The 14,119-nt window shown below is 39.9% G+C and overlaps 1 protein-coding gene across 1 annotated transcript; it reads left to right on the plus strand.

Annotated features, from left to right (window-relative positions):
• Positions 1-295: 295 nt before the first annotated feature.
• LOC143321587 (anoctamin-9) lies at positions 296-13,909 on the plus strand. The gene is made up of 25 exons (XM_076732014.1): positions 296-440; positions 645-686; positions 1,409-1,483; positions 1,586-1,708; positions 1,829-1,965; positions 2,089-2,138; positions 2,556-2,614; positions 3,315-3,394; positions 4,829-4,963; positions 5,047-5,140; positions 5,220-5,280; positions 6,472-6,554; positions 6,658-6,762; positions 7,483-7,647; positions 7,729-7,765; positions 9,376-9,487; positions 9,675-9,732; positions 9,842-9,939; positions 10,034-10,230; positions 10,324-10,476; positions 10,595-10,742; positions 10,832-10,954; positions 11,275-11,368; positions 11,638-11,750; positions 12,975-13,909. Exons 2-25 carry the CDS (start codon positions 666-668, stop codon positions 12,988-12,990), a joined length of 2,337 nt encoding a protein of 778 aa, XP_076588129.1. The 5' UTR covers positions 296-440; positions 645-665; the 3' UTR covers positions 12,991-13,909.
• The last annotated feature ends 210 nt before the right edge of the window (positions 13,910-14,119 follow it).

Raw genomic sequence — 14,119 nt, forward strand, 5'->3', positions numbered from 1 at the left:
TCTGTGAATTGTAATGGATCTGCTCAGCCTTTCCACGAGGGGCCCCGGAGATGTTTGCATAGTAATTTCATGACTCAAAGTGAAGAAGTGTTATATTTAAACAAATGTCACAGTCAGTGCTGACCGATGAGTGTTGGATGATTCAGCTGGTGCTTCACGCGCTGTTAAAAAGTCACCGTGTTTGCTTCCATCTAGTGGTGGTTGTAGGCGACGTTATTCTACATCAGGGAGGAGGAGGAGGAGGTGGAGGAGGAGGCGGCGGAGATATGCCATACCATTGCACCTGACAAGCCACATCGAGGTAGTCTCTATTTGTCTGCAAGACACTGTACACCCAGCTTGTTTGTGTGATTGATGATCACATCTTTGCACCGGCTGAACAGAGAGGGGCGAAAAAAAGGTGGAGGCTCCAAATATAAATGCTCTGACATCAGCAACAGGTAGAGTCGCTTTTGTTGCATTCCTTAGCTGGTAGTACAACAATACGCTTGTTCCTGGAGGAAGCACGGAAGTTGCCTACTGCCTGTTCATGTCATTTTTATAGTCGTGCTGCTTGGTGAGCGAGGTTGAGGTTTTGGGATCATTGAATGGTGACTGAGGCTTTTTTTTTTTTTTTTTTCCCTTTTTTTTTTTAATCCGGGAAGTCGCATCTGCATTAACTCATCATGCCCGTCCACAGGAGGCAGGTAGGAGACTTTATTCATACATCCAAAATACAGAGTCTGTATGGATCCATAATGGAGCTGATCTGTGGTCAGCTCCTACTTTAAGCTTCTGTCATGTTGCCATAGGCCCGCTGCTGTCTGTAACATGCCCGCCAATCCTTCACTAAATAGCTGCAACAGACGCTGATTCCAGTACTGTAGAGACCCACCCTTACACAGATCTAAACTACACAATCATGCTTTCGTCCGAATTAGGATTGAATGGGATGCGTGCACTTCCACTGGTATCATCACGTTCAGATTACACGTCTATGTCTGCCACTCCTTCACTGTTATGGCCTCCATGTAACCTTTGTGTAGGCTGCCTGTAAGTGAATAGCATGGATTGGCATGACGGTGAGAGCGCATCTGCATGCCATGCTGTTCAGTCAGGTTAGATTAATCCTCCTCTCAGTCCTCCACGGTGAGTCAGGATCGCCACAGGTTTCTCTCAGCACTGTGGCATTCGCTGACACACCCCCACGTCATAGTTAAACAGGATTCTTTTGTAGATGATGACCTATGCTGATTTTCACAAGCTTTATTATTGCATATCAATGGACTGATGAAACCAAATTATCCCTTACAGTGAAATCATTATACACCAGTCACGCTTTTATCAGTTTAAAAACTATCATCACTGTCTTGTGATGTGTGAATTTGCCATAATTGTGCTCCTTGAGTGACAATATTTTGTTCTATAGCCCAGTATTGAACTACTGGAATTAATGGGAGTGGTGAGAGAGAACGGCAATGAACAGACATCGCTTCCTCCTGTGGTAAGAATTTAACGTGTCCACTTAAATAACATGCTCATGCTGTCCATCACAGATTCAGATTGATGCATGCAATGTCTGAAAGTCTGACTTTTTGTCACTCAGCACACTCCACTATCGTACGACTACGTCCTGGTCGCCAAAACAATTGAGAACCAGGAGAAAGAGGCTTTCAAGAAGCAAAATGAATACATTGAAGAACTGAAAAAAAAGAACATGAAAGTCACAGTAAGTGTTCAGTTAAACAAATATTCACCTGTACTCCTTCTTTTCTTTCACAGTCCAGAGTTAAAGTGTTGCAAAGGTCATGATTCTTTCATTTACCTCATCTTCATTTGCTTCCCATAGAAAATTATAGATGAGGATCTCGTCTTCTATGGGATTCAGGCGCCCAAAGAATTTTTTGAGAAGTACAGGTATCTGCTCAAAGTGTCTGATGCTTGTAACTGGAGCTCGGATCAGAACGTCGTACCACTCAGCACCAGGTAAAGCTATTTGAAGTATTTCTGATTCCTTACATCCTCCATATGATGTTGTTCTTGTGCAAATGATCTCTACAGCATCTGAAAGAAGTTCTTAAGTCTCTTAAGCCCCTGTCCTTGTTTCAGGATAAGGATTGTCCACTTCATCTTGAATCACACCCCTCTTCGATCGGGAGGTGAGAAAGTCTTGCTGTGCTTCAGGGCTGAACAATTAATTGAAGTATCACAATATGGCCAAGTGCAACATCCATAAGACAGGAGCTGCAGTTTCGTGATAAATGTAAAATGTGTCACAACATGCCATTATAAATGAAGGATTGTGGTGCTACAGAGATGCCCGAGCCTACAAATCAGATTTTCCAGACATAAGGGATCATGCTTGTTTGGCACAGACCTCAGCAGAAATCACACCATCATCATTCTTATATTTTGTCTGTGAAATTAAACACAAAGCATATTGCCACATCTGTCAAAAGAATCGCAAAATGATTTTCTTTTTTGCATGTCCTTCAGCCCTACTGTATTTACAACCCCGATCCTCCTCAGCTAATATGCCGCCTAATCTTTCGTCTCTCACCTGTTATTCTTCCCAGAGAGTTTGCGGGATCTTATGACGATGAAGGTTTTTGAGGCGAAGTTCTGCTTGCATGAGGTAAACATACATACATTCTGGCATCCTTGTGCTTTCTGCTTTATATATGATACATGGTGATCTCTTACAGCTTGCAGTGTTGTCACGATATCTTGCCTGATAAATGTGTTTTTACCGGGACTCTAAAAAGTCGACTTTAAAAGACCGTGTGACAACAGGATCCACACATCCTTCTGCTTAAGTAGTAACCCAATTTTCCACTGAGAAATCTCTAAAAGTTCTTTGCTTTTCTTAAGAGCTTCTGAAATTATGAGGTGAAAACCTGGCAGAAGCCAGCCAAAACAATAGATTGCTGCCAAAAAAGTATTTGTTCACAGAGACACTATAGGAGTCATATTAATGCGGTGAGTCATTCAGTGCTGGCAGTAAGTGGGCATGTGTGATGCATATGTGCACATATAATCATGTGCATGTGTGTTCTTCTGTTTACACAACAACACCGTGGGAGGAGAAGTTGTTTCCATGAAGTTAAATATGCAGGAAATTAAAACATAAATACATTTCTTACTCTAAATATGAGGCAGCATGAGTTCCGGACGTTCTTTAAATTGTAGATTTAAGATAGTGAAATCAGTAGATTGTAATTTTACATTGTAAGATTCTGTTTTCAGTTTGACTGTACGCCGTGATAACCAATATGTACGAAGCGCTTCTTCACGTTGATGATTTCCTTTGATTTTTTTCATCCTTCTGCTTTCAGAAAAAGAAACAGAGAGAGCTGAAGGAGAGCTGGGCACGATGGACAGCCTGTCTCCAAGGGCAACCCATAACTGCTGTCAGGTTTGGACTGCAACACAACAGCCTATTCATCACTCTGCTCTTTACAGTTGCAGTTATTGCAGCATTATTGTTTTCCATGTCATCCTACCGTGAAGTAGGTTCTAGTAACACGAAAACAGCAATCATGTCACTCCCCACGCTTGATGCGGGCATTGTTTGGACTCATTATTTAAGAGGATGTACAGCACTTAACGCTGGTGCAGGTTAGAGATGTCGCTGTCTTTAGATTCATAATGCCAATATGCATCATGTGTTCAACTGTAGGTAAAAATATGTGTAAGCTTCATGTTAATTCAAGTTAGCTGTGCCTGTGAGCTATGATTTCAGCAATGACATTACGCCTATCAGCAGTCCACACTGCCAAGATACACCGCAGATCATCACTGCACGTTTAATCAAAATCAGTCAGCCTCGTTTTCCTCATAAGTGCAGTTATTTTAAATACCAGTGGATTAAAAAACACCCACATGAAAAAAAGATCTGAAAATGTGCAAATTATAAACTTTATATGTTTATATATTATATTATATATTATAAAACAATGACCATATTATGGACAGTGTTTTTATTTCTGCTGATAAAAGTACATTTTCTGCAGAATTTACACAGTAGACACTGACAGTATAATTCATCAAATGATTGTTTAGGGCCACATACAAATCTTAAATGTATGCCTCAAACAGCATGACGTATTATATACAGAAAGCGCACACAGTAATGTTGTGTGAAATCTGTATGAAATTGGCTGCAAACATCTCTGAAATTTCAACCCTTATTCCAAAAAAGTTGTAACACTGTGTAAAACATGAATAAAACAAACTGTGATAATTTGCTAATCCTTTTTTGACAAATACTCATTTGAAAACAGCACAAAGGCGATATATTTAATGCTTTACCTCATCAGCTTCATTGATTTTTGTAAATATCTGCTTATTCTGAATTTGATGGGAGCAGCACATTTCAAACATATTGAGACAGGAGTAATTAAAGACTGGGAAAGTAGTGGAATGCTCCAAAAACACCTGTTTGGAACGTTCCACAGGTAAACAGGTTCATTAATAGTATCATACCCAGTCATGATACAGGTGATAGTATCATGACTGGGTATGAAAGGGGCATCCTGGAAAGGCTCAGTCGAGGATGAAGCGAGGTTCACCACTTTGTGAACACGTGATTGTATAAAGGAGATTACTACTAAAACCTTTGTCAGTAAACATTTAATTTGCAAATGACTGAAATTCTGTTTTTATTTCCGTTTCACACAGCGTTTCAACTTTTTTAGAATTGCAGTTGTCCAATGCCTCTGAATTACAAATGTGCAATGTATGTATGTCTATAATTTTCCCATGATGATATTTGCATATCACCACTTCATAAGCTTTGTCATTTTTTCCTTTTCTGTGTGTTGTCGGTGTCTGTGTGTTCTCATATCAGGAACTACTTTGGGGAAAAGGTGGCCTTGTACTACCTGTGGTTGGGCTGGTACACATATCTGCTCATCCCACCTGCTCTCATTGGGGTCATAGTCTTCCTTTATGGCCTTGCCTTCTTCAACAGTTCACCCCTCATGTAAGTTTCTCCACAACTCCACAGTATCTGTGTCATAACAGCACATTTACACTGTATTAAATAAAGTGCTTATTGTGTTGTAGAAAGGAGGTCTGTGAGGCTGACACAGTCATGTGTCCACTTTGTGACAAGAGATGCAAAGTGTGGCAGCTCTCGGACACCTGCACGTATGCCAAGGTACATCAGTGCATTTACGGTCGACAGCTCAGTGTTTGCTTGCCTGTTTGTGCTCACCGCTGGTCCTGTCTGCCTACAGGTGAGCCTGCTGTTCGATAACAATGGCACAGTGCTCTTTGCGATGTTCATGGCAGTGTGGGGTGAGTTCTGTGTGTCTGTGTGACATAACTGTTCTTGTGTTGATAGAGATAATCATGTATTTTTAATATTCAGATGGCATTTTAAGATAGATCGGTGTGATTTGTCACACCTGCATCATGCAGATGCAGTTTTGCTTCATAGCCACTAAAGCTTTTGCAATAGGCACATTTAGTAAGAAATAATTGAAAATCAGGATGCTGAACTCGTTTCCAATACTGTTGGGTTTTTAATTTTGCGTCCAAATGTTTTTGGCTTTACAGCGCAACTTGTACAATCAAGTCTTTTATCTGCCTCAAATTTATTTTATCCAAATGCCTCGATATTTTTCATGATCACTTAGACATGCACTGCCAAGGAGATGCCACATCGCTGAGAGAACCTACTCGTCCTGGCTACTTTATCAGCCCAGGCCATCTGGCCATGGGGGTGGTCAAGCAGTCATCTATAAGAACATATAAATGCTATGTTACCGTCTTATTCAACGTGTCCGCTTTTAATACCTCTATGTGTTTGTGGAGTTTTAAATGCTTACAGTCCATTGTCTGACCTCTCCTCATCAAATTCAAACATGTTGTAGAAAATAAGGATTCAGGCAAGATGACAAAAAAAAAGCAATTACATGGGAATATATAAAGTATGAAATGAGGGAGGGCTGCGATAAAGAAAGACAGAACTTGTGAAAACAAAAAGAAATCCTGTATAATTTTGCAATAAAGGGCTGTTGTTCAGATTATGCAATTTACCAGCAAAGTCGCAGTTTACAGTAAGACCACAGAAGTAGGGATCAGTTCCTGAGTCTTCTGCTGCCAAATTTCTTTTTTCTAATGTCTATTTTTTACTAAAGCTTTCATGCTCTAAACCTAACTACTATATATCCAAAGTTGTCTTACTTCCCAGAACTTAAACACAACCCTCGTCTTAGCTGTTTCAGCATAGTACTTTTTGTGACTGGCCCTGTGTCAGTATGCTATAACCAACAGCAAAAGTGTGTTTAAGTGGCAAAATGTAAATATTTTCACAGGATGTGAAACCTTTATTGGAGGCATCAAGTAGTTTCATACATTCAGTGAAATTTTATTGCAAAACTGCAACCGAGCATCACAAAAGTGGCAAACATTAGTAAAACCAGAGAGGTCACTGTCATGTTGTTGAAGACTTTATGAACTCATCTAAATCCTTGGTCCTTACAGCAACACTGTTTTTGGAGTTCTGGAAGAGACACCGGGCTTCCTATGTGTGCGAATGGAAAGTGTCCGATTGGTGTGAGGAGGAGGTATGATCAGTTTTAAACATTATTTTTCTTTGGTAATGTTTCAGAAATACCAGTTCAGCGGTCATTGGAATTCATGGCTGTGTGCGTTTTTGTTTAACTGTAGGAGGAACTGATCCTGGAAATTGTGAACAACGCCAACTGTGAACCAAAAAAATATAAGCACTCCTATCTGCGCAGCACTCTGGTTTTAATCTGTGTGACAGCTATGGTGGGTGTCATTTTTACACTCTTCACATACAGTATGTAAAGGGCTTGTACATCTTTAGAGTTTGGGTTAAAGGGGCAATGTGTAAGATATGGTTTTAGTTTAAAACATTCAAAAAATAAGATGAAGAAGTAACGGTTCTGATGTTATGTCAAGACATCTGTATATTGTGTTGTAGAGGTATTTACTGAAGTTAACATACTAACTTGTAATACCACTTTGTATCTCAAGAGGTGACGGTCCAAAAGTGTAGCCCACTGTAGATTCAGCTGGGAGATAGAAAGGTAGTATTCTTACACGTGTTTTCCTTATTAAATGGAAAAATACAACCGCACACCTTCTGAATCCAAGGTTCTGTCTTTTACTGAACTAAGACAAGCTCAATTCAACAGAAACAGAATAAAACTCACCAAAACCATCTTGTTTTTCCACCCGTATTTCTGGCCCTAGACATTGAGGTTAACTGAGTTAAGTAGCTAACAGCAGCTAGTAGCTACAGCCAAAGATGGCTACAGCAAAGAGCAAGTGAGCAGCACTTGGTTGGTCACTCTGGTTTTATACTGCCCCCTAGTTGTTTGGATACCCTTTGACAGGTGACCATACCTTACACATTAAACCTTTAAGTTGTAGTTGAAGTTGGGTAAGGTTCAAGTGTAACCAAGAGCTGCAACAGATGTAGTTAATGGAAGCTGTCACAAAATGAGTGTTTTTGTCTTTCCACAGATATTGGTGATCATTGGCTTGACACATGCCTTGGTGGTGTTCAGGGTGATTGCAGCAGTGCTCTTGGCTGAGGGATCATGGGAGTTTCTGAGCAACCACTCGAACAGCGGGGCAATGATGCTGGGGGCTGTCCTCCATTACCTCATCATCACGGTCATGACACGGGTATGCAGGTTTCTAAATGAGCAGCTCTGTTACCTGTTAGTGATATCTTCTGTGACTCTGACCGTGTCTTTGTCTTTGCAGATCAACAGGATTGTAGCCATGAAGCTCTGTGCAATAGGTACGTTTACCGTAGCTGCTGTGATTACTTCTCATTTTAATATGCCGCCAAATTTTAAAGAGATGCTGTTACACTCATATCCCACTCACGTTTCCAGGCAGAATTCAACTTTAGCTTTCGAGAGATTGTCCTTTTATGATCCTATTTTAAAACATAATGCATTTCAGGATTAGAAGATGTTAGATAAGCAATTATTTCAGGAGTCAATACCAATTTTATATTTGTCAGTATGGTGGCAGTGAGAGCAGCCAAACAAAGGCAGGGGAGCTGAAGCAGGAAGGCAGATAATCAGACGGAAAGCAGGTCAGATGCACATATAACAAACAGATAAGAGAGAGACTTAAAGCTGTCCTTCTACACTGTGGATCAAATCCAGAGTCCACTACTGGAGTCCTACTTTCTCAGTTCAGAGTAGACATTGGAACTGGGCCACCATATACACTGATTGTGGAAATGAGGGCAAGTTGTAAAGGTGTGTGATAGATCAGGTGATATTCAAAGGAGGGAAACTCACTGAGGCAAACGAGAGAGAGCATGAAGTGTGACAAGAGGTACAACCCTGGTTTCAAAAAAGTTGGGATGAAACAGATAAAGACAAGTGGAAAGAGAGAGAGGGAGGTAGAAGAGGCAGGTGGTGCAGGAACCCTTATATGAAAAAATATGGTCTGTTACGAGGGGTCTTTCATTCAGAGCTAGTCTGTTGGCCTGGTCATGTAGAGCAAAGGTTCCCAACCTGGGGGTGAGAACCCCCAAAGGCAAATCTGAAGGAAAGCAAAATGAACAACAAGAAAGTGAGAAAAAATAAATTTTTGTTTTAAAGTGAAATCCTGGAGAGTTTTAGCTCCTCGGGCCTCTAAAAACTCCTCAAATGAAACAACCTGAGATGGGAACATCACAGTGTGTAGAGAAGAGACAAAGGCTCACAAGTGAATACCAAAAAGAATGTGATTTACAGAAATTTCAACTTGTTATGGCAGGAGAAGCACAGATGTAATTAGGGCTGAACAATTAATGAATATATTATCAAAACCACAATATTGCCAAATGCAATGTCCAACTTCAAATCATGCTTGTTTGGTACAGACTTCAACAAAAAACACATCATCACCATTTTTATATTTTTTTCAGTGAAAATTAAATGCAAAAATTACCATTCCAACTAAAATTGTGACTCATAGCCCAATTATTTTTTTGCTTATTGTTCTGCCCTAGGTGTAATTAATGACATTACTAAAATTAATAATCGCTTCACCCATTTCAAGCGACCCATGTTAGTGAGGCAGCGTGCCTCTGATATCAGGGGCCTGGAAGTGGCACAGCTGATTAGAATGCAGCCATCATGAGGTAATTAATCACACCTGTGTTTTTCCTGCTATGACAGGCTGATTGCTCTTTTGTCCTTTGTGTCCTGCAGGGAGCCAATCAAGTTCATTTGAACACTCAAAATTATGTCTTAATAGTGTGTGCACCAACATAACATTGTTTAGATGAATAGAATGTAAATAGAGGTAATAAAATTATAAATTTAAATTCTGCAGTAGTACTTCTCTCATTGTGCCATCCGTTGTCCAAATAGTGACCTGCATGAACACAAAGTCTGTCTTTACCAGAGAAAACAAGATCATTTGCTGCCACAGAGAAGAGTTTCACAGTCAAGATGTTCACCTTCCAGTTCTTCACCTATTTCTCCTCCCTCTTCTACGTCGCCTTTTTTCTTGGCAGGTAAGAGTGAGTGGATTCTGGTGCTTATCAACATCATTTCAACCTTATCATCCAGCTCTAGACTCAGTTTCCAAACCCACACAACTCACTGGCATAACGTAAAGGACTCAACATTCATGTCCAAGTGAAGGGAACTCATTGTTCTTATTGATTAATCTGTGTCGTGTCTTTGTAACACACATGACAGGATAAATGGCCATCCTGGTGGTTATGTCCGAATTGCAGGGAAATGGAGGCTAGAGGAGGTGAGTAATATAGATATGACTAAACATCCATTTTTAAATAAGAATGTATATTTTACATTGAAATATTGCATCTGATTGCATTTCAAACATTTCACTCTCCTCTGTGCAGTGTCATCCTAGTGGGTGTCTCACAGACCTGTTCATCCAAATGGCGATCATAATGGTACTCAAGCAAACCATCAGCAACGTGTTCGAGTTCACTGGCCCGTAAGTAGAAATCAGATCTGTGATTATACACATGTGCACCGTGTAATCCACTTAGTTGGGCGTAAACTGGCTCTCTGTCTCCCGTTTGCATCAGCTGGTTCTGCAGGTGGTTGAAGAGAAGAAGGACCCAGAAGCTACAGAGGAAATGTGCCTACTGCTACCTGAAAGATGAATCAGAGCCCAAACATGGAGCTGAATTGTGTGACAACTGCAAGCTTCGAAACTGGCTCAGCAACTACCGGCTCAATGATGTTGACTCCTTCAGCCTGTTCAATGAGTTTCTGGAGATGGGTATGTCCTCTGGTGACAGCTTTGACATCAAAAACGCAAGACAAATACAGGACTGCTTTTGGCAAATCATATTTTTCTTTGTTCTCTCCTTAGTGATCCAGTTCAGCTTTACCACCATATTCGTGGCAGCATTTCCTCTTGCTCCTCTGCTAGCCCTTATCAATAACATCATCGAGATACGCCTGGATGCTATTAAAATGGTCACTCTGGAACGCAGACTGGTTCCGAAGAAAACAAACGATATTGGTGAGGGGACATTTGAACTAAGAGTTAATTTGATAACTCATATTTTTCCAGTAAAGGGTTGTTTTCCTGTTTATACTGTGAGTAAAATTCTCCTCACATCAGCGTTTCCTTTCCTCAGGTGTGTGGATAGACATCTTGGAGGCCATCGGTGTCTTAGCTGTCATTGCGAACGGGCTGGTCATCGGTGTATCTTCAGACTTCATCCCTCGATTGGTGTACCGTTACCGCTATGGCCCATGTGCCAACAACACAGCGACAGATATTGAGTGAGAATGTGCATTCGTCTAGAAAAGTTTCATGTTGTGTCATGCTGTGTGCAACATTCACTTTGAAATAAATTCTTCTGTTTTTCAAGCTGCATGGCTGGCTACATCAACAACACTCTCTCTGTTGCACAAGTGGGTGATCAGAGCATCCTCAACGAGTTTTCAGCCAGTCAGATGGTCACTGCTAGTGGCTTGAATGTCTCTCACTGCAGGTTTGTTCTCTTTTAGTGGTCTTTGTCTTCAACGGCTGTTCTTTAACTGGCACGACTCTGACGTTTAGGTCAGGAGAAGCCAAAGTCGAAACATGTCATTTGAGTAACAACAGACTGGAAAGTTCTCATACGGCTCACCACCAGTCTTAATAACTATTCAGCATTTGCAGTACACTCACATGTTCTGTTATTATCCTGCTACTATTGCACTGTTTCCGTTTCCTGTAAGCACTGTGCAACCTCAGTGAATAGAGGTGTGACATACATAAAGTCAGCATTCCTACATCTGCTTTACATCAGCTTTCTGTTTCTATTCACAGCTACAAAGACTACAGGAGCAATGAGGACTACAGTTTTACCCCACAGTTTTGGCTAATTTTAGCTGTGCGCTTTGCATTTGTCATCCTGTTTGAGGTGAGCCTCGTGACCAAACAAGAAGCCACTAACCACCTGTTCTTGCACTGATTTCTGTGGGCAGTTTTTTTGTTTTTTTTTTGTAATGTAGCGACACAACACCAAAATCCCACACTGTCTTTCCAGCTCACTGCTTGTCTAGTTTGAAACTCAGGATGTCAGATTGGTGACCTGTTCTATAACAAAATCAGGGAGTGTTTCAGTGAAACCGTATTATTTGCAGATAGAGGAGGAGATTACATTCCTAACATTGCTCTCTCTGCTTGCAGCACGTTGTCGTCATATGCAAGTTCATTGCAGCCTGGTTTGTACCGAGCGCTCCAATGCAGGTCAAGAATGACAGACTCTTCGATAAACTCAACAGACTAAAAGAGGAGCTCAGGTGAGTCTCAAATAGTATGTGGTTAGACTGGTGTGACAGCTGGTTGCCAAAAAAAGCACAGTCTTGCTCATCCGTTTTCACACTGTGAAAACACTGCAATAACATAATGTTTTTTTTTATTGATTGATTGAGTTATTTTAAGTATTGTAAAACAAAAATGAACTGGTTCTCAAAGCTTTTCTGCCATGCCCTAACCATGAATTCTCCCATCTGATATTCTGGATCAGTATTGGCACTGATACTGACCTTATCGGGAGGATCGGGTATTGGCCATGATGTGACTGATCCATAGTAAATATAGTTTCTTTGTCAGTGCCAGTCCGTGTTCATTTCATGTTTCTGACACTGCAACCTCTGTTTTGTCCCATTGAGTTCCATGCTGTGAGGTTTGCAGATTTTATATAAAAAAAGAGGAATTGAAATGGCTATTAAGAGAGAAAACGTTGGATCAGTGCATCTCTAACCCAAATAAACATGGCATGTTTCTTTTCATGCTTGTTTCTGTTTTGTGAATAAAAAATTCATGTTAAACTTTGCCCTCACTGCTGGTTTTAACACACAAAAGACACAAAGTGCTCCTGCTGTATTTCTTGTAATCTCAACAGCAAGATAGACATCTTCTATTTTGAATATGACTGATATGTTTGGTTGATTAGCATCATAGCTGCTACCCTGTCAAGAAGTCTGTCCATCTGTCTGCTTTATGTGTTGTCTAGCTAAGCTGATGCTAGCATTCCTAGTATCAGGGCACTCATTTCTTTAATGAATGAATCGCAGACATTTTTCACAACAGACAGTCTGACTTAAATCTCAGATATATATATACAACATATAACAGAATGAAGGCCCATTAATAACAAATCCTGCAAAGCAATGGTACAAATTTGTGCTTATTAGTCACACCTGCGCTGGACAAGATGAAACGACAGCTATGAAAAACATGTATTTAATTCTAGCTTCACTGCACATTTTTCCCTTTGTCATGTGATCTCCCTGCAACGACTGTATACATTTAAGAAATGAATAATCTACCCATATTTAATGGTACTTAAATATGAAAGTTTGAACTATATCCTTTCCTAAATGATAATATGAATATGGCATTTGTTGCTTTAATTATGTGTTTATTATATGATTGTACAAGACACGACATTTTAAAGCCTGTTTTTAAGATGTGTTTTGCAGATGCTGCAACTAACCACATCTTGCTTTTATTTCTTACAGTTCATTTGAAGCCTGACAGCATTCAGACACTTTAATGTTACACATTTTCCCCTGAGGACGTAAACCCAGTGTTGCCTTGTGCATTAAAGTGTCCAGCCTATCGCAGTGTTGAGTCAAACAAAGCCATTAATCATCTCTCTGAAGAGTTGAGACTCTGTTGTTTGCAGTCAAATGTCAAGTGCTGGCTATCTGGATCCTCGTCTATGAAATGGACATTGAAGACAGACTAATTTTTCTTGGACAAAACAAGTATACGGTAACTGATTTTACTGACCACGTCTTTCATGAGATTATTCTTATTCTATTTTAAGAATGCACTGATAGCTTACTGTTGGATCTCTATATTTGTGAGATGTATGTGAATGTTTTTATTGAAATCTTAAACATAATTTATATTGCTACTGCGCATACAGTACTGATTGTGTGTTACGATGCTGCCTTATACTGTAAAAAAGCACCGCGATGAATGTCCTTACTGCATAGGGAATCTGATGGTGTCTTTTGTTAATCAGACACAAAAATGTTTTGCATTATAATATTTTATATTACTGAATAAAAGAGGACACTTTTTGCCTCATGCAATGTCTTTTCAAATTACATTTACATAAAATGTGTGCATAGTTGACATTTTGAATTTATAAAATAGTGATGCTGGTGTCATCTGCCTTTTTTTGTATAAAACTGCAGTTTTCAATAGCTACAGTCATGTCAGCGTTGTCTTCAGGGCTGCAGCGATTGCTGAGGACTCCCAAGTCAGGTCCTCTCTCCATTGTTTTGGGGAATTTTGGGGATTTAATGACCTGAGGAGGCTCTTACATTGCCTAATTACATAGAAGTCACACATAGTGGTATATATGAATCTCGATATTTACATTTTTTTTTTTTTTTGAAATATTATTTAAAAAAATACTCACCAGAAATGTATTCCTGGCGGTATGGACAAGCTGTGACACAGCACTTTGACTACTGTGGGTAGATAAAATAAAAAATGATGATGACACAAACTCTTTATTACTTACTTATTAATGACATTTATACCTGCAATAGAAAATAAGCGAGTCATGAAGATGCATTAAGAGATTACCAACATTTAGAACTGTAAATAATACCAAATAACAACAAAAACAACAGCCATCGTAGCAATC

This window comes from Chaetodon auriga, chromosome 6 (assembly GCF_051107435.1).
Source record: "Chaetodon auriga isolate fChaAug3 chromosome 6, fChaAug3.hap1, whole genome shotgun sequence".
Lineage (NCBI taxonomy): Eukaryota > Metazoa > Chordata > Actinopteri > Chaetodontiformes > Chaetodontidae > Chaetodon > Chaetodon auriga.

Bases quoted from the DNA above. Each gene is read 5' to 3' on its own strand.
- LOC143321587 (XM_076732014.1), top strand. From the start codon at position 666: ATGCCCGTCCACAGGAGGCAG. The intron at 5,281-6,471 runs GTGAGTTCTGTG...TGGTCCTTACAG, and splicing joins GATGTTCATGGCAGTGTGGG to CAACACTGTTTTTGGAGTTC. The intron at 9,488-9,674 runs GTAAGAGTGAGT...CACACATGACAG, and splicing joins GTCGCCTTTTTTCTTGGCAG to GATAAATGGCCATCCTGGTG.